Source organism: Sus scrofa, chromosome 2 (genome assembly GCF_000003025.6).
Source record: "Sus scrofa isolate TJ Tabasco breed Duroc chromosome 2, Sscrofa11.1, whole genome shotgun sequence".
In the NCBI taxonomy this organism is placed as follows: domain Eukaryota; kingdom Metazoa; phylum Chordata; class Mammalia; order Artiodactyla; family Suidae; genus Sus; species Sus scrofa.
This window is the reverse complement of record NC_010444.4, coordinates 130,374,192-130,394,486: the sequence shown is the minus strand read 5'-3', so window position 1 is coordinate 130,394,486 and position 20,295 is coordinate 130,374,192. Positions and strand designations below refer to the sequence as shown.

The 20,295-nt window shown below is 43.7% G+C and overlaps 1 protein-coding gene across 1 annotated transcript in view; it reads right to left on the bottom strand.

Annotated features, from left to right (window-relative positions):
* Positions 1-20,295, bottom strand: part of MEGF10 (multiple EGF like domains 10) — a 177,739-nt gene that overhangs the window by 9,474 nt on the left and 147,970 nt on the right. The window contains 9 exon segments of the mRNA XM_021084704.1: positions 2,913-3,036; positions 5,509-5,639; positions 7,499-7,735; positions 10,179-10,307; positions 12,469-12,597; positions 14,844-14,972; positions 16,657-16,785; positions 17,303-17,437; positions 18,593-18,739. Of these exon segments, the coding sequence (XP_020940363.1) occupies positions 2,913-3,036; positions 5,509-5,639; positions 7,499-7,735; positions 10,179-10,307; positions 12,469-12,597; positions 14,844-14,972; positions 16,657-16,785; positions 17,303-17,437; positions 18,593-18,739 (1,290 nt within the window).

Below are 20,295 nucleotides of genomic sequence, written 5' to 3'. Positions count from 1 at the left end.
CAAGTCAATCTCCTTCACACAATGAGCTAGAATGCGATCATTACCTCCATTTTGCAAATGAACAAATCAATCCTGAGAGAGTGAGTGGCATAGTGTCAGATCAAAGAACCAGGAGCTGATCTCAGGGCTTTTGTGTCAAGTTCAGGGCTCTTTCAGACAGCATCACAACTTTTCCATCACTCCAAACACCGCACAGTTCAGTATCTATAACTTGCCTTATTCTATTCTTTGTAAGAGAAGGCTTTTTCTATGCAACAACTTTAAAGGGATGTTAAAAGCAGAATTACTTTTGGATGGGAACAAAACCAAGGAGATTCAGAATTTCCAATGAGGATTTTATGGTCCTAATAATCAGTCCCTTGGGTCTCACTGAGACAGAAAGCAGAGAAATTTATATGTAACCAGCCCAGTGACTGTGTGTTCTGGAATCAGAACAAAATCTGTTAAGAGAAGAAGGGATGAAAGAACTTTCCCCTCCTTCGTGCCAGGTGGTATTTCACTAACATTAATTCATGTACTTTGAGCTAGATTATTAATGTAGTTTAAAATTTTAATCTCCCCAAAGTTAAATGATTTCACCAATAGGTACACTATGAATCAGGGATATAAATAATTTTACCGTAACTATGTACACATACACATCCTATTGATAATGTTGGTGTAGAATGCAGATAAAAGTTACCAATTTATATTCATTTCTGGGCAGAATAACTGAATAGACATTTCCCCTAAGAGGAAATGCAGATGGCCAACCGACACATGAAAAGATGCTCAACATTGTTAATCATCAGGAAAATGCAATCAAAACCACTATGAGGCATCACCTCACTCCTGTCAGAATGGCTATCATCAGAAAGAACATAAATAGCAAATGCTGGCGAGGATGTGGAGCAAAGAGAACCATCGTACACTGTAGGGAGAAATGCAAAATGGTGCGGCCACTATGGAAAACAGTATGGAGTTCCAAAAAACTAAATATAGAACTACTACATGGCCCAGCAACACCACTCTTGGATATATATCTGAAAAAACCAAAAATGCTAATTCAAAAGGATACAGGACCCCTATGTTCACAGAAGCATGATTTACAACTGCCAAGATAAAGAAGCAATCTAAGTGTCCATTGACAGATGAATAAATAAAGATGTGGTATATGCGCACACGCACATGCACACACACACACACAAACACATACACACACACACACACTGAAATACTACTCAGCCATAAAAAAGAACAAAATTTGACATTTGTAGCAACACGGGTGGACTTGGAGAACTTTATGTTTAGTGAATTGAGTTAGACAAAGACAAATACTGTATGATATCACCTATATGTGGAATCTAAAAATTACAACAAGCTAGTGAATAAAGCAGAAAAGAAGCAGGCTAACAGATATAAAGAACAAACTAATGGTTACCAGTGGGAGACAGGGGGGGAGGGGCAATATAAGGGTGGAAAAATTTTTTAAAGGGGGTTTTATGGGATTTTATGAAATTATGTGTGTGGAAGTTGTAAAGCACTACAGAATTTAAAGAATGATTCAATAAAATAAAATAAAAAAGAATCTGCACTCCTCTCCTACTTACATCTGCATTTCTCCAGTGAGAGAGGATTCCAGAGCTCAGAAGGACTGAGTCCTACAAGTGGCTCAGGTGAACTGATAGGCCTGGTGCTCACAGGATAGGGAGGAGAAGGCAGAGGACCAACTCTGATACCTAGTTTTACCCCCTTCCTTCTATGAAGCCTTGGACAAGAGAGTTAACCTCTCTGTTTATTTCTCTATAAAACAAGATTGGTAGAAGGACCCACAGAGCAGGGGTGTCAGATTTAGCAAATAAAAACACAGGAAATCCAGTTAAAATTGAATTTTAGAGAATAATTTTTAGTATGAGTATGTTCCATACAATACTTGGGATATATTCATATAAAAATTATTTGTTGTTTTTCTGAAATTATAATTTAGTGGAACTTCCTGGCAATGTTACTGCCAAATCACCACTCATGCAAGGGTCTGCTGCCCATAAGGCACTGCACACGTGTTAGTTACTCTATCATCGAGCTGCACCCTGAAAATAAAGGAATGCAGCCCATGCTCCATGGGTGTCACAGCAGTTCTTTGGGTGGGTCCAGGAAGCCCCATCCCCTTGGCAGGAAGGCCACGAGATTAACGCTATTCTCATCATGATACAACACTATCTGTCCTTCCACTCGCATCCTCTCTCAAGTGTACAGTGGAGTTTTCCAGGAGCTACCCCAAGTGTATGATCACTACTGATTGAACACAGAGCAGATATGAAGATCTAGCTGTCCTCTATGAAGCCAGAGATTATAAAGAGATGTATAAAAGTGTTAACAGCGCCACTCTTCTCACTAACCTGTTTTGGTGCATTTTGGAAAATGTAGTTATTTTTCACACATAAAAAAGCCTTTTATGTTAGCTTGAAATGAGATGGCTGTGACTATAAATAAATTAATAAATAGTTAATATACTGGGTTCAAATCCCAGCTCTACCATTTCACAGGCTTTGCAGACTGACACGAGTTACTGAACCTCCTTATGACTCAGTTTCTCAGCTGCAACAGGAAGAAGATGATGATGGTAATGGGACATATAACAGCCCTGGTAAAAACTGGGTGAGTTAATACACCAAGAGGTGGAATGGAAGCTACAAACAGGCAGAGATCCTTGTCTCTTTTTATTGATTCCTGGGTCATAGTAAGAACTCGATCAATCCTGAGTAAATAAAGCAATCAGGACAGTAGGAAGCCCCATTCAGCATTAGGTATAAACTTATTACTTTTTTGGTGCATGTTTTCAATAGATCACTATGGCACTGACATGAATCTGTGACTGTTTGGGGTGACTAAGAGATAAAGATGCTTGTGGGGGTGGTGGGTGGAGAACTTGCCAAGCTCGTTGAGGTAGCCGCCATGTTTCCAGTCTGCAGGCAGCGTCCCCGTATAGTCCGCCATGGGGGCTCTCTTTCCAGGATTCACATTTTTCAGATTCACAAACAGCTGATTATTTTTTGACTGTTGAAAATACAAACAACACGAGATTTTAAAAAGAAAACAGAATGAAGGTTCTTTAAAAAACTAAGTACAGAACTTACCATATAATCTCACAATTCCATTGCTGGGGATATATCTGGACAAAACTCTGTTTAGAAAAATACATGCACCCCAATGTTCACAGCATCACTATTTACAATAGCCAAGACATGGAAGCAACCTAAATGTCCATTGAGAGAGGACTGGATAAAGAAATCTGGTGGATATACACACAATGGAATATTACTCAGCCATCAAAAGAATGAGATAATGCCATTTGGAGCAACATGGAAGGACCTAGAGATTAGCATACTAAGTGAAGTAAGTAGGACACAGAAAGACGCATATCACCTACATGTGGAATCTAAAAAAAAAATACAAGTGAACTTATTTACAAAATAAAACTAGACCAACAGACATAGAAAACAAATATATGGTTACCCCAGGGGAAATATAGGGGAGGGATAAGTTAGGAATTTGAGGTTAACATATACACGCTGCTATACATAAAACAGAAAAACAATAAGGATCTGCTGTTTAGCACAGGGAACTGTACTCAATATTTTGTCATAACCTATAAGGGAAAAGAATCTGAAAAAGAATATATTTATATATATAACTGAATCACTGTGCTCTACATCTGAAACTCACACAATATTGTAAACCAACCGTACTTCACTTAAAGTAAAATAAAATTTAAAAAAGAAAATACAGGAGTTCCTGTCGTGGCTCAGCGGAAATTAATCTGACTAGCATCCATGAGGACGCAGGTTCAATCTCTGACCTCACTCAGTGAGTTAAGGATCCGGTGTTGCCTCGACCTGTGGTATAGGTCACAGATGCGGCTCGGATCCCACACTGCTGTGGCTGTGGTGTAGGCTGGCGGCTACAGCTCTGATTGGACCCCTAGCCTGGAACGCTCCATATGCCATGGGTGCAGCCCTAAAAAGACACACACAAAAATACAGTGGGGTATAGCACTGAGAAAAACAAGACCATGGTGTGTGCCAAGGACTGGACCTCACAGGAGGATGTGCTGAGGGATGGGGTGACCACTTCTGACCTGGGGGGGCTCAGGGGCATCAGGAGAACATGCTCCACCCTAGGCTTTCCCTCCAGGGCCCCAACTTCTTCATTTCATGCTGCTGCTCAATGCCAATTGGACCTTATTTGGGTTTACATACAGGCACATTTTTTTTTTTCTTTTTTAGCCACCCTGTGGCATATGGAGTTCCCAGGCCAGGGATCAGATCCCAGCTGCAGTTGTGACCTAAGCTGCAGCTGCAGCAACACAGGATCCTTACCCCACTGTGCTGGGCTGGGGATCGAACCTGCATCCCAGTTACTCCTAAGATGCTGCTGCCCATTGCGCCACAGCGGGAACTCCCATACATGGGACTTTGAATTGAAAAAAACAAATTCTTGATCTGAGATCTCCATTAAACCCTGTACAATCTTGTATGAGTCACAAGTGACTCTGAGCTGTCTTCTTAGCTAGAAACACGAGGGTGAGATGATCTCCTCTGCCTCCCTCCCAGAACGTGAATGCAAATAAACAGTATGATGAATACCAAAGTGTCTGAGGAATATGAAGTGCTATTTAACGCTGAGCCACTATAATTAAAACCCAGCTGCATTAATTTAATGGCAACTGAAATAATTTAATTAGCCTGGTCTTCTTCGGATGGAGAGCTGGAACCAGACCATGGAGATGGGAAATAGAATTCGGGAGCAGTTGGAAGGAAGAAGTTGGGATTCCAGACCACCATGGAGGAGACCTGGGGGTGAGGGGCGGTAACAGGGGTTCCAAACTGTCCTGGGCCTCCAGGCTCTCTGGGTATCTGTAAAATGGGACAGTTACTCATGATTCATAGCACTGGAGTGAAGATGAAATGAGTTTGCACAATGATGAGACATGTTCGGCACATAGTATCAGGTGGTTTCTATTTGATCATTTCTGACCTACCAAAGCTCAACTTCATGGGGTCCAACCTAAATAAATGTACATTATTGTCATTGTGGTTGTTACTTGAGTACAGGGGGCCAGAAGAGGACACTAGAAGGTGGTCACAGAAGATAAACGTGGCAGTTTTACCGGAGCTAACTCTGCCATGGGTTTGCCAGGAGACATTCTTTTACAACCTCGTGCAACATTAGAAACATTTTTCCGAAGAGGTGCAGCAGGAACACACGTGGTAGAGACAAGGAGACTGACACATTGCAGCAGCTCACTCAGGAGCCGGGGACCTACGTTTGGAAGTGACTCAAATCCCCCGTGAAGAAGGAACTTTGTTAGTAAACCTGAGATCCTCGTACCCATTGATGGGATGGTGGAGAGGAATACATGAGCCAACAGTTGTAAAGAGAACAGCAGCTGGCAAACGGTAGCCCTCAAACCCTCTTGCTCCTTCCTCCTCCCGGGCCCATCCTCCAGGCAGGACCATCTCCTCTCACCTTCGCGATGGTCATCCTGTCTCTGTTGTTGATGCGGGGGGACGTGGCACACTGGGTTAGGGTGTGATAACTGGGATTGGTGAAGTAATGGCTGTTAGCGTTTCCACCGTTGCTGTGAGGAAGCGTTTCTGCTAGAAGAGAAGGAAACGGTTAAGAGGGCAGGCTCCCTCGCTGTGTGTGGCAAAGAGGGAAGCCAAACAGCAAGAACAAATGTTTGGATGGCTTCCACATCACAAGCGGGGCAGATCCCCTCCTACTCTGCAGACTCGGCAGAGCCTGGAGAAGCAGCGGGCACCTGCCTTCCTACCTGCCTCCCGGCAACGTGTGAGCGGACCTGCCAACACTGTGCTTTGCTCTGGGGTTTGCACGAGAGGGGGAGGCATCGCTTTGAAGCTGTTTCTGCTGTAACTTCCTCTTTTTTTAACGCTTGAGTTCTTGACACAATATTCTGCACTAGAGACGCACCACCAAGTAAATCAGCTACTTTATAGATTCCCCCAGAATCGCTTTATTCGTAAACATGTCATGCACCTTAAATCTTTTGGTGATTGCCCCCAAATTAATAAAGGCCTTAAGATTCCAGATTCCTGGAGTTCCCACCGTGGCTCAGTGGTAATGAACCTAATATCCATGAGGACATGGGTTTGATCCCTAGCCTCACTTAGTGGGTTAAGTAAATCTGGCTTAGTGGGCTATGTTGCTGTAAGCTCTGGTATATGTTGGATCCCGAGTTGCTGTGGCTGTGGTATAGGCTGGCAGCTGCAGCTTCAATTCGACCCCTAGCCTGGGAACTTCCATATGCTGCAGGTGTGGCCCTAAAAGGACAAGAAAAAAAAAAAAAAAGCTTCCAGATTCCTCACTCATGTGTTATTCTTCTGAAGACTGAGTGTGTCACTTTAAAATGAACTTTTATGAAAGTTCCTGTTGTGGCTCAGCTGTAATGAACCTGACTAGGATCCATGAGGATGCGGGTTGGTCCCTGGTCCTGCTCAGGGGGTTCAGGAGCTGGCGTTGCCTCTGTGGTGCAGGTTGTAGACGAGGTTCAGATCCTGAGTTGCTATGGCTGTGGCATAGATCTGCAGCAGCAGATCCAATTTGACCCCTAGCCCAGGAACTTCCATATGCCATGGATGCAGCCCTAAAAAGAAAAAAATAATAATAGCTTTTATGGGGTCTTGTGACAGAAAGGAAGATTCAAAAGAGTTTTCTTAAAAAAACAGCCTTGGTTCTTGCCAGTTCCAAAAAATTCTTTCATATATAACTTGGGGTTGCTGTGCAGCTCTGATGGTGAGGGCCTGGGAACAGATGGCCGGCACCTGAGAAGAACCCAAGGCAGAGACAGAAGATCTCATCCTCATTCTGGATCTGCTCTGTGACCTCAGTAAAGTTATGGCCACTCCCTCCTCTGTCCTCCCTGTTTCCCCCCACATGACAAAAGCTTGGGACAGGGTGCCCAGCAAAGCGTTCTCCTGATTGAAATGCCCAACATTTAAAGCAACCAGATCATAAGTCTGGTTTTAAGTTCCTCATAGAAGTGATGATTTTCTACCATTGTTTTTTGTTTGTTTGTTTGTTTGTTTTTAGGGCCGCACTCACGGCATATGGAGGTTCCCAGGCTAGGGGTCGAATCGGAGCCCTAGCTGCCAGTCTACGCCAGAGCCACAGCCACACAGGATCTGAGCCATGTCTGTGACCGACACCACAGCTCAAGGCAATGCCGGATCCTTAACCCACTGAGGGAGGCCAGGGATCGAACCCGCAACCTCATGGTTCCTAGTCGGATTTGCTTCCGCTGCGCCACAATGGGAACTCCGTTTTACCATTATTGACACACACAATATGTCTTTAACACTACCTACTCCCAACACAAAATTTTCTCAAGGATAATTGACAGTAACAATAGGCAGCGTAGCCAAATGCTCCATTCAAAGGACCAAGACGAAACCTTACTTTTCAAGGAATAAAATGCCTCCAATGACTCCAGTCTCACCTGAAATGGCATAGTCTGCATTCATGACCCTCATGGCGGGGGTGTAGGTAACTGCAGGCATGCTCGACTCTTTCCCCTTCTGCTTGTGTCTATAAATGATGAACAAGGCCAGGAGGAAGAGAACAACCAGGACAAGAATGATGATGCCTGCGATGGCCCCAATCTGGTAGGAATCCGCAGGGAGAGCTGTACTGGTTCTGCTTAAGCTGTTCAGATTTCCAACTATGATCACGCCAGCTAGACGAGGAGAAAAAGAGATATGGGTGAGGACAGCAGTGTGCTGGATAAATATTTGATCTCTGTTTACAGAAATCTCCCACGGTGCTAATGTCTGGATATTTTCAGTCCATGAAATGTCAATTTGGAAACTTTTGGAAACAGAACAGGAAGGAAAAACAAATATTCCTCATTTTCAGATGTTGTTGGCTTGTCTGTGCCCAGAAAAAGCCGACTCTGAGCCTCGAAAAAGAGAGGATTTCCTGAACTCAAAGACTCTACAATAGGGCTTGCTGGGAGGTTCTCACAGATGTTTCCTTCTTTCTTTCCTTCTTCCTTCCTTCCTTTCTCTTTCTTTCTTTCTTTCTTTTCTTTCTTTCTTTCTTTCTTTCTTTCTTTCTTTCTTTCTTTCTTCTCTCTCTCTCTCTCTCTCTCTCTCTCTCTCTCTCTCTCTCTCTCTCTCTGTCTCTCTGTCTCTTTCTTTTTCTCTTTCTCTCTCTCTCTATTTTTAGGGCCGCACCTGTGGCATATGGAAGTACCCAGGCTTGGGGGTGAATTGATGCTATAACTGCCAGCCTACACCACAGCCATAGCAATGTCATATCTGAACCGTGTCCGTGACCTACACCACAGCTCACGGCAATGCTGGATCCTTAACCCACTGAACAAGGCCAGGGATTGAACCTGCGTCCTCAAGGATACTAGTCAGATGCGTTTATGCTGAGCCATGATAGGAACTCCCAGGTTTCTGATTAAACACTTAGACCGGCAATTATTGGGGGTAACAATTTATCTAATCTGTATTGCTCTTAATTTATTATCTAGTATTAAGCTTATGAATGGCTAACTCGAGCACCTAACAGTTTTATGTCTATCCGTATCATTTCTAAGAGGAAAGTAATTTTCCTTCCAATCAAGAATAACTCCATTATAAATCTAGTTTAGGACCTGCCTTGGCTAATTTCAATGGGCCTTTTATCTCTATGCAGTATTTTCTATGACAGAAAGGTCTGTCCCAATAACACTTGACAACATCAGCCCAAAACCTTACTTATTAAAATTCAGCATTTTGCTGTATATAGTTCTTATTCGAGTTCCCTCAAATGAAGGAACAAATGTTATGGAAAGAGAGTCAAGAAAACTGTCATCTTAAAAAATGATCCATACACTCTGAACTCTCCCTTAAGCTCTTAGGCTACAGTTTCCTCATCTGTAATAGAGGAAACTGGCCTCTATGAAAGTACTTCCAGCTCACATGTCCCTATGACATTATGATTCTGAAAGCTGGAACTTCTTATAAGACAGCCTGCCCTGAAGTGCAGAGCACCAAGGCCAGTGTATTGGGATTACAATGGATTTGTCACAATGATATGATTCTGGAATGTAACATATTGTTATGATGGGCAAATAGAAATCATGAGCATGAAGACGTTTATTTTTAATGAAAGAAAATTAAATGCGAGTACCTACATAGTTTACAGTTTAAGATGACTCCTCTACAACACCACATGAATTTTCTAAAGCTTTTAACAGCCCATGTTTTTATGACATAGAGAAAGCACCACATGTGCTAGGGGCCCTCTGGAGGCCATGCTTCAGAACCATCTTTCTCAAGGGCACCGTCCACCCCAGAATCAGAACTGCCCAAGTAGGACCATGTATATTGCAAGTATTCCCAGGTGGGTGTGATACACATCCTTGTTAAAAAACCATGGGCACAAGTTCCTTGAAAAGCTCAGCATTCACTCACCATAGGACCTGGTCATTCTACTCTTGACGTGACCCAAGAGAAATGAAAGCACAGGTCCCCACAAAGACTGGGCACACTGTTGTTCCCAATAGCTTTATCTGTGGTAGCCAAAGACTGGAAACAACCCAAATGTCCATCAGTGGGTGGATGGGTAAAGAAAATTATGGTGTATCCATACAATAGAACACCACTCAGGAATGAGAAGAACTGAAGTACTGATACCTACGACGACATGGTTCAGTCTCAATGTAATTATGCTGAGTAAAGAAAATGAGACCAACAAGAATATAGTATGATTCCATGTATATGAAATTCTAAGAAATGCGAACGAATCTACAGTGACAGAAAGTAGGTCAGTGATTGCCTGGGACCTAGGGGATGGTGGTGACAGGGAGGCACCTGAGGAAACTTTGGAGGGTGATGGATCTATTCATTATTTTTACTGTGGTGATGGTTTCATGGGCGTATTCACACGTTCGAATTTATCAAGTTGCATACTTTGTGTTGTATGTGTGTGTTGCATAATATGTGGGTATATATATGTATGCTGCTTTTTATTTCTCGATAAAGCTGAAAAGATTGCAGGCACGGTGGAAAATTCATGAGCTTTGGAATCAGACACTAAAACCCTGATATATTCTAGATATCAGCTGTGCAACATCTTTGAGTTTTAGCACCCTCATCTGAGTAATGATGGCTTCCCAGCACCCTTACCTTGATCACATCGTGCCCCCTTCCATCCTGGGCTGCAGTAACAGGTCCCGGTGATGTGGTCGCAGGTGGAGTTGTTCAGACAGTCACATATCTGACGACAGCCATAGCCGTATGTTCCTGCGGGGCACTCTGAGAAGGAGCGTGAGGGGCCCGTGTGGCCTCCAGCCTTGGAAACTCGAGGCAAGGGTCTTGCTGTATGATCGCCTGTGCCTGGAGGCTGGCCCTTTCAGGGGTCCCTGTTCAGGGTAGCCCTGTACCACCCAGGGTGTCCTAGAGCTGACTGATGTTCCCTGAGTCATGGTGGGACTCATAGGCCAGGCAGCACAGGGCCAGAGATCAAGCCCCTCATCATGGCCTCTGGCACTTTCAGATGCTGTGTACCCATCTCCCTGATGGGTATGAAGAGAGTCAGTGGAATGAAGAGCATCCCTAAAGGCAATTTGAAGTGACCCTACCCAGCAAACCATGAGATGGAAGGGGAATACACTAAAAAGTACAAACTAGAGATGCTTCCTTGAGAACATGGATATTTTACTATAGGCTTTAGGCTCCTCCTAAAGGCACATTCTGTCTTGGATGAGCTGGGAATAAGGGCAGAGGGAGAGGGCAAGGTTGTCAATTTTCTAGATAAGAACTTCACTTACTACAGAAAGGCTCCAAATTTAGATTTGCAGGTTGAAGGCTGAGAGACTAAAATCGTGGGATTTTTATGATGTGGTCATAAGGATTGGGCATGAGTTTCAAAGAATATCATAGGCACCTTAAGTGTAAAAACCATCACGACGAAATGCTGTAAAGTGAGCAGCAGGGGGCAATGTGTTATTATTATTAGAGTTCTCTGTCAGACACAGGGTTTCTGTTTACAAATGAGCATTAGGAGAAATCTCCAGTAATAGGGACATTTTGATTGGATATTCAGAGCAATCACGGAAGTACTTAAATGATTTTATTTAACAAGACCATAACCAGTCTGGCATTCAAATGAAAGTCAGTTTAGAGCCCATGCTGGTTTCTATGCATCTATGTATGTGCACATATGTTTAGACATGCATACACATACATATAATATTTATAAATACAAAGGGCTGTGCAAGCCACTGTGTGACTCGGTATCTATTTCATGATTAAATGCTAGCAGGGAAAAACTAAAATGGGGACATCTCTGTCCAGGCTGATTCCTGGATGTCACTCTTGTTATTTACTAGATGTGAGGCTATGCAAACACATTCTAGAGTTTAGCACATAAGACTGAGATAATCTTGTCGTCTGGTGGTGCCTTGAGAAGGGTGCAGGGAGAAGGAGGTTTTTGCAATAGTCCTTTACCATGTGCAGTGCCGATGAACATACCCAGGTCACATTGCTCCTGCAGCCATGTAACCCTTGCTGCATCCTTCGTAAAAGCACACCCCTGTAAGCAGCAAACGTCTTGCACCTTTCCTGTCATTTATGATAAGAGTCCCATACACTTAGTTCTAGGACCTGGTTTATTCATCTTGAACACTGAATGAATAAGTCACAAAGGAAAGGAACAATAAACCACTTGGAAATACTCAGTTTAAGGCCAAGGTTCTTACAGCCCCTTGAGCAGATGTCTAGCTGGTGGGATGGAAATGGAAACACAGGGTGGGGAATTCTAATTCAGCGTCTTCTCCCTGAGTGGGCTCTTTATAGCAGAAAAATTGAAGGCAATATATTGTCTTGAAGGTTGTTAAGCCTAAGATGAGGAGTCGTTAGTGGTAGCAGTACAAAAGTACTATCAAGAGAAGGCTGTCAAAAGCGTGGCTAATTGGCGCGGGTTCACCCCTTCACCCACAGTGGGGCTGACCCTGGGCTCCCAGCCCTTTGGCTTCCCGTGCACCCAGCCTGGACCTGCATTTGCATGTCGCTCCAGGGTGAGACCCAGGCTCTGCCTCTGCCATGAAGAAACCTTGACTGGCTCTTTTAAAGCTCTGAGCAGGCACGTTCCAAAAATAAGAAGGAGAGGAAGAGAGCGAGCCAGGATGAATGGATGGAAAACTTGAATTCTGTCTTCATGCTTGTAACCACACCCCCTCCACCCAGAGCACTGACCAGTTCCTCCGAAGAAGAGTTTTGAGGAAAAGACAGCCAGCAGGGATCCCCATGTGGCCAGATCTCTGGGAGGAGAAGTCAACCATGCTGGTTAGTGACCAGCCACCAGCTCCGGCAAGTTCAAAGCTGTGGATGGATTCTGCTTTCACATGGTCAGATGTGTAGGGAAAGGGATTCTAGGGTGACACTAACACCAGCGCCCCCCGCCCCCCATACTCACTCTGCTCACAGTGCTTCCCCATGAAGCCGGTGCGGCAAGTGCACTGCCCAGAGATGTGGTCGCAGTCTGCTCCGTTTTGGCACCGGCATATCAATGCACAGTCCTTTCCATAGAAGCCCAGAGGACATCCTGTGAGAGAAGGAAGGATGAGTCAAGAGGCTGCTGAGGGGGACCCCAGCTCCGCTTCCAACATGTTGATGTTTGAACCTGAAGAACGTGGAGCCGGTAGAGAGGGAATCGAGATAATAAGGCACACTGCAGCTTCCCACAACGGCTTCTCCGAAGTTCGAAGATGGAGCTCTTGGGAGGAAGAGCTGCCTTCAAGGGCAGGAGGCAGGACACTTCCATGCCTGCAGCAGGTTAACCATCACTGGTATCCCTGGGGACAGGACAGTGTTTTCCAACAAAGCACCCCACCGACCTTGTGGAAATCTGGGCACATTTCCTTTCATTTTTTATTTTTGCACTCAATTACTCGAATCCTGGACTCAAAGTCCATGGACTGAAATGAGTACTTTGCTAAAATTACCTCCATGTTTTTTTTTTTTACTTCTCCTACACAATGTTTCCAAGTCGGCTACTAACCCTGTTTTGCACCTACCATTAACTCAGATAATAGTATCTCTTTCACCAAAGATGTGTGGTAGAATCTGAACTTAAAAAACCCGTGCACTTCACTGGCGCACCGTAAAAAAACAAAAACAAAAACAAAAACAAAAACAAAAAACAAAAACAAACCAAAAAAAACCAGCAATAAGTCTCCTTACCCTGTACTACTATCAAAACCCAGACCCCTGGGGCCTCTGGGCTGAGGACATGCACAAACCCTGTTGCCTCTCCAGGGCTAGCAGCTGCCCTGCAACAGTGTCTCAGGGCTCTCTGCCATCATGAAAGCTTCGATGCAGGCTGCTTCGGGGCTGTTGCTAAGTATCACATGTGCTTTTTCTTATCCCTTTTTCTTATAGAGGTTTTACTGAAAGCTCAACTTTCAAGAACCAGAGGCAAAGCATGGATGCCAGCATGCAATGACTTCATTGGCATGTATTTATTTAGCACCTACTTGCTGCCAGATTCTCTTCCTGTCTCCTCTCATTGAATCTTCACAGCAGCCCAGAAGCCCAGGGATGGACATTCTCACCCTATAGATGAGAACTGAGCCCTGAGTGCTCTAAGTCACACAGCCAGCAAATGGCAAGGCGGCTGGGCCATGACACAAACACAGGGAGGTCTGGCTCCAGACCCCATGTTCACGCCACTGTGTTGAGCTACGTTTACTTAAAAAGGTCCTCTGATTGAAGCAGGTCCTAATTTCAGAGTTACCCACAAGAACTTAAGAGTGCTTTTCTCTGAAGAGCTGGAAAACTTTCTATATTTACAATCTTGGCAGAATATGCTCAAGACAGCCTCCCTCCTTGCCAACTCTTCCCTTCAAACCATGGCTCAAGGTCTACACTTCCTTCTAGAAAGTTCTAAAGGACTTGCTCAGTGCATTTTCTAATTATGTTCTCTAATTAGTATTATATAAGAGCTGGTGAATTTCTGACCTATCTTTCCTCAGCCCATTTCTGTGACATTATTATTATTGTATATTATTATTAGGATATATTGTTATTATTGAAAACCGTAATATGTGCTTCCCTGTCTTGCCTCTTTTACCCCATTGAAGGCAAGGACAGAGATCAGTTTTTATCCCAACAGTGCCAAGCTATGGAGTACTTTGTACGTTATACCCCGTGATGTTAACTCATAGAAAAGAGATGATGAGGATATTATTGGATATAAAATGGTGAAAAGAACAAGTGGTTGTTAGAGCACAATCCCAGACTGGCACTGCCCCCTGAAAGGTCGTTAGCAGTGGGAATTCTCAGGTTCCCGCCCCAAATGGAGTGAATCAGACACTCTGGGAGCAAGGCCAACAGTTGTGTTTATCCAGCCACCCGGGTGATTCCGAAACATGCTAAAATCCCAGAACCAATGAACTCAGTCTTCTCCAAGAGCGCACACTAGGTCAGGCGGTGAGGCTTGCTGTCTTCACTCCCTTTTTAATCACCACCACTTATCCTAACCTTTGGGTTATTAGAATGAATAACAGGGACTCTGATCCATTATAACCAAGGTCTGGTGAAAGGACGGAATAGAAAGAAACTGCACACTTAAGACATTGCTCCACCTCAGTGTCCTGAAACGACACAGGGACAGAAAGTTCTAACCGTCTAGAGGAATTTAGGTGTCTAGAGGTCACTGGGTGATGCACCACTCTAATGCCAAGAACCTTGGTGAGCTCAGATCCCACATGCATAGGGCGGGGCTGTGTCCTCTCCCCTCCCCAGTAGGAGGCGCCCTCCTTGGTGAGGCTCAGAAGGCATGCCACTTACTCTGAGTGCAGTAGAGCCCCGTCCAGCCTGGAGTGCATTTGCATTCCCCGTCGTAGGCGCTGCAGAAGGCCCCGTTGTGGCAGTTGCACGTGTGGATGCAGTTGGGGCCCCAGTGCGCAGGGGGACACGCTGAAAGCACAGCACGCGGGGAGAGCTCTGTTAGCGCCCCAAGCCCGGCACCCAGCGGAGAGGATTCCACCCACCTTACACAACTCCTCACATGTGACGTCAGCAGTGAGCATCATGACTGAGAAAGCACAGTGCTTCACATCTGGCTCAAACCCAGATGGCAAGGCTGACAGCAACAGCAGCCAGCATTACCGACACGGTATCCGTTCACAAACTGCCCGCGGTGGTGGGCAGAGCTCACCTCCTCCTGAGTTGACAGACTTAGTTATGTAACGAATGCACACGGAGCGCCTATGAGCCCAGCACCATTCTAGGCCCAGGGAGATAGCAGAGGAGCAGATAAGGTCCAGAACACCCTCTGAAAGCTTATATTTTACTAGGGGAGGCAGGCAGATCAACCAATCAACCAGCCAAGCAATCAGCCAGCTGGACAGCCAAAAAAACAATGGCAGTAAGAACTCTAAGAAAAATTAAAATAGGATAAAGAGGACAAAAATGATGAGAGCTACTCCTTGATGGAAGGCATCTCTGAGAAGAGGACACTTGAGCACAGGTCATATGGGCAAAATGATGTGACTCAAGAGTGTTCAGGGACCCACGGTCTTTTTTTTTTTTTTAATTTTTTCAGGGACCCAAGGTCTTATAATTCATGTCTATGATCTCTAAACCTGTACCTGTGGGTGTACTTGAGTTGTCACTTAGAAGCTTGTTTTAAATGTGAAAGTACCCAGGTGAATGAAAGAATTGGTTTACAGTAAAAACTTCATTGGAAGAAGCAGGAAATAATCAAACTAAATCATTAGGGATCACGGCCCATTGAAGAGTAATCAGAACTTCTGATAAGGTATCTGTGAAATAATGTAAGATTATGGGGTAAAATGATTTGATTTACCAAAGAATTACTCTTTATTCATATTAATATTTCGATATAACTACTTGAAAAAAGAAATACAATTCCTTTCTTTCTTTCTTTTTTTTTTTTTTTCTTTCTTTTTACAGCTGTACATGCAGCATATGGAAGTTCCTGGCTGGGGACAAACTGGAACTGCAGCTGCAGGCTTATGCCACAGCCACAGCAAGGTGGGTAAAAGCTGTATCTGCAACTTATGCTTAATCTTGTATTAACACCGGATTCTTAACCTACTGAGAAAGGCCAGGGATTGAACCTACATCCTCACAGAGACTACATTGGTTCTGAACCTGCTGAGCCATAATGGGAACACAATTTCTATATGGTTATCCAGTAGGGAATGTGACCCAATAAAGACCATAAATAAATCTGAAGTAACTTAAAAAAAGAAAAAAAAAATTCTCCCATAGTTGTGTGTACCATTTTTGCCCAAGAGCAAGGGAAAAATAATAGCCGACATTTGTGAAAATCTGAATGGATTTTTTGGGTATAAGACCCTCCACGTTTAACAGATGGAGAACCAATGAACTGTAAATAAACAAAATGCTACTGCCTATTTAGGTTCTTTCCAAGATACGAGCTGGATTTAAATATAGGACCAGAGGACCATTTCATAGGGCTCTTAATGGGGGGTCAGCATTTAAAATTAAAATAATAAATCTTATAATTATTCACATATTTTTCTTGATTATTTAAACACTCAAACTTCAGTCTTAAAGAATTTGAACACAACGTAAATAGATGGTCGATGAATCGTTTCCAAACAGGACTTACGCTGAGAGCAGTCGCTGCCGATCCACCCCGGATAACACTGACAAGATCTGTCAATGGGGTTACAGGTTCCATTGTTGGTACAGGTACAGATTCCCGCACAGTTTTTTCCAAATCTGCCACTGGGACACACTGTGAATAAATTATAGGTCAGAAACTCACAACTGTATCTCATCTCACAGAACCCTAGACTCTCGGGATGGGAAAGGATTTTAAAACTCATCAACCCAGTTGTGCATTTGGTAGCTGCCTCCCCTCAAGAGCATCCCTCATCCTGAATGGGCTCTTTTTTTTTTTTTTTACAAATGTCTGAAGCCAAAGATCCTCATTAAGGCATCACAAACCAGGAGACATCACCGAATTGCTAGAAATCTTCATGGCTTCTTGCTCAGGGAGTCAAAATCTCTCCGCATATTGATTTTTCATGGAAGGCTGTTTCCAATTAAAAGTGAAGACCAGCACAGCTCAGAGAATAAAGAGATCTAGAGTGGCAAGCCAGATTTTTCAAAGCTCAGTCATCTTTACAGAAGCTGCAGACCAGAAGGCATGGCTAGCCGCTAGCCGAAAACGCATCCTTTGGGAAGCCTGAGGACAGCTGCATGGGGCTTGCTCACCACCACATTTTTCTCCCAAAGCCTGTGCACCCTACCTTCATTGCAGAGGGCGCCTGTGAAGCCAGGCAAGCAGTCACACAGGCCTGTGATGTGGTGGCAGGGCCCACTGCTGTGCACACACTGCGGGCACGTCTGGCTGCAGCGATGCCCATAAAATCCAGGGGAGCAGACTGAAAACAGAAAGGCATTAGACATTTCTCTTCCCTAAGATGTGTTTCTTTCATATACCATGTAAGGATCTAGTTCAACTTTGGGGTTAAAGAAATTCTTTTTAAGGGTGCTGAGAATTTTCCAAGTATAAAACAAGAACAAAAGGAACAAGAGCGCTCTTTAATAATGAAAGAAGCCAGTAAACTCTGAATTGCTTGAGGGCAGGCAAATGTCTTCGTTCTCTTTATTTTCCTATTTATGGCCCCAATTAGCTCGAAGTCTGGCATAGAGCAGGGGCTTGAAGAATTTTTGTTGAGCAAATAAAAAAGAAATAAAATTCTAAATACTAGCAAGGCCCAAATAAATACTCTCAAGCCAATGTTAATCTTTTATTCTTTAAGAGTCATTACTGGCAATAAATGTATGTACAGTCAGAATTAAAAGATTGTTTCTCCTCAAAATGGTCCAGGTTAATGATTGTGATTAAAAAGAGAAGAAGCAAGATGCTTCATAATTAGATTCTTTCCAACACTATTTGGATTTAAGTATGGAAGGACAGCATAGAACTCTTAATTAAAAAAAAGTAATTTAAAAAATAGAATACGGTACACTATAATTAATCATGTATTCCTTTCTTGATTACTCTCCCTAAAAGATTTCTTGAAATGTTACGGATTGCTCCCTAATTCAAAAAGTCTCCTGACCAGTGTCAACAGCCCCCATTTTCAATACCACAAGCCTACTTTCCCCAGAGCACTGGCTTTCAGACTACCACAGGATGCATGCTTTGCCGCAAGGTTTGGCTGATGTTGACTTCTGGTAATTGAGGTAAGACCAATGCCAAAATAGCTGAATAAAATATTCACAGGTCAGTGGATTTCTGGAACACCATTTGCAAGGTTTAAGGCAGGACTGAGAAACCGATGGCGCTGCCAGAGAGGCAATAAAATCATTACAGAGAAGAAAGAGCTAATGCCCCATCTGTCAGGTGAGTCCCAAAGGTTGGAAAGAATGAAGCCTTTGGGGCAGGGCTATGGAGGGAGGACAGCTCTGCCAAGAACAGAATGACCTATGATGCTCTCCCTGCCCTCAAGGGCAACAGAACTGTGAATTGAGGGGCAGAACAGGGGATCTGAGAAGGGAAGATGGAAGCTGTCCCCTAAAGAGACACTTACTCCGCTGACAGGTGGTGCCTCGGAACCCCGGTGCACACTCACAGATGCCGTCATCCGGGGAGCACGAAGCCCCGTTTTTACAGTAGCAGGGCAGGGAGCAGTTGGGGCCCCAGCGACCCTCAGCACACACGCTGTCACAATGGACACCTGAAACAAGGCACAAGGGCGAGGCTGAGTGACAGTTCGTGAGGGTGGGCATCTGGAATGCTAAGTGAGAAACCAGGACCAAGGTCATGGTCTCAAAACTGACTGACTCCGGGCAGCAGTGGGCAGGGATGCTATGAGGTTTAAAGTCCACTTATACACATCAGTACATCATCATATGTTATATCATATATCATATCATCTTAGCATTAAAATAATCCCAGCACTATTTTCTATGGCTCATGAAGAAGGGATAAAATTTCTTTGTTTTATTGATTTTTCTTCCTTAGGAGGAGAGAGCAGAGAAGAAGCCCAAGGGTTCTGTCTATGGAAGGCAAAATTCATCAAAAATACTGTATCATGGAGCCCTTAGTGACTTCCTCTCTCTCCCACTCTGTTTTTATAGAGAAATAGAGCAAAAAAAGATAGGGTGAAGCAAAAGGTGGTTAAATTGTTTACACAAAGAAAATCTTCCCCCGAAGCACACAAATAAACACAATCTTAAAATATTTTGAAAATACATTGTGTAAGACAGAAAAATATACAAATCTGTGCCACCAAATTCATCTTTAAACATTTAATCTGCCCTGAGGCAGATGCGGGCAGAATATCACAAATGATGTTACTTATAGCTGTAATCCCTAGCTGTCTGAGCTAGGGATTATTATGGATCCATATGCAGGTGTTTAACTCTCAATCTGGAAAGACAGAAACTTCAGAGTTGGTCATGAGTGAACAAATGCCTAAAGGAAACACAAAGAAATTCCAAAGCTGAAAAAAAAAAAAAAACAACCACTAGGTTTTATTTGAAGTAAATGGAAGTCTCTTTTGTCAATTCGTATTCAAAATACCATAGGGGCCTCTTTCTTCTAAGTCAGAATACTTCCCAACTCAAAGAAATGCTCTTTGCATTGAGAGGCAATAAGAATGAGTTATAATTAGTACTGCTGGCCTCAGACCCAGTGAAAACACAGGAAGAACAAGCACGCTTCCACTCGGAGGATTCCAGCACACAAACCCTACAGGGCCCCAAAGAGGCTGACAAGGCCATGGGTTGTATTACAGTTTTTGCTCCTAAACTGATTAGGAGAAAAGTTACCGTGGCCTGAACCTTCACACAGAAGCAGCCCCAACCCATAACGTGAACCTTGCTAATGGGTGGGCAGTTGTTTCTACTGAAATAACTCCTCTTTTGATTGTCTCTGCTTTTCTCCATCTGAAAGTCTCCCACACACTACAGGCAGTAAAGCAGGCATGAGAGAGCAGAGACCTCATTGTGTCTCCCTTGAACTGACAACACACTGTTATTTTAGCTTGGACTGCTGGCTGAAGAAAGGCGATCAGGCCTGTTCGAAGCCAATGGGGGTTTAAGTGTTCCCCAGAGAGTCAAATACAGCATTTTGGCCTGCCATGCTTTTTTTTTTTTTTTTTTTTTTTTTTTTTTTTCTTGAGTTCACACATATTCGATCTTTTTCTCCAAACCTCTTTTGAAAAATTGAGATGAAATTGCAAATTCTATGTCCCCAAAAGTGACAAAGCAGCCACAGTGTCTTATCTGG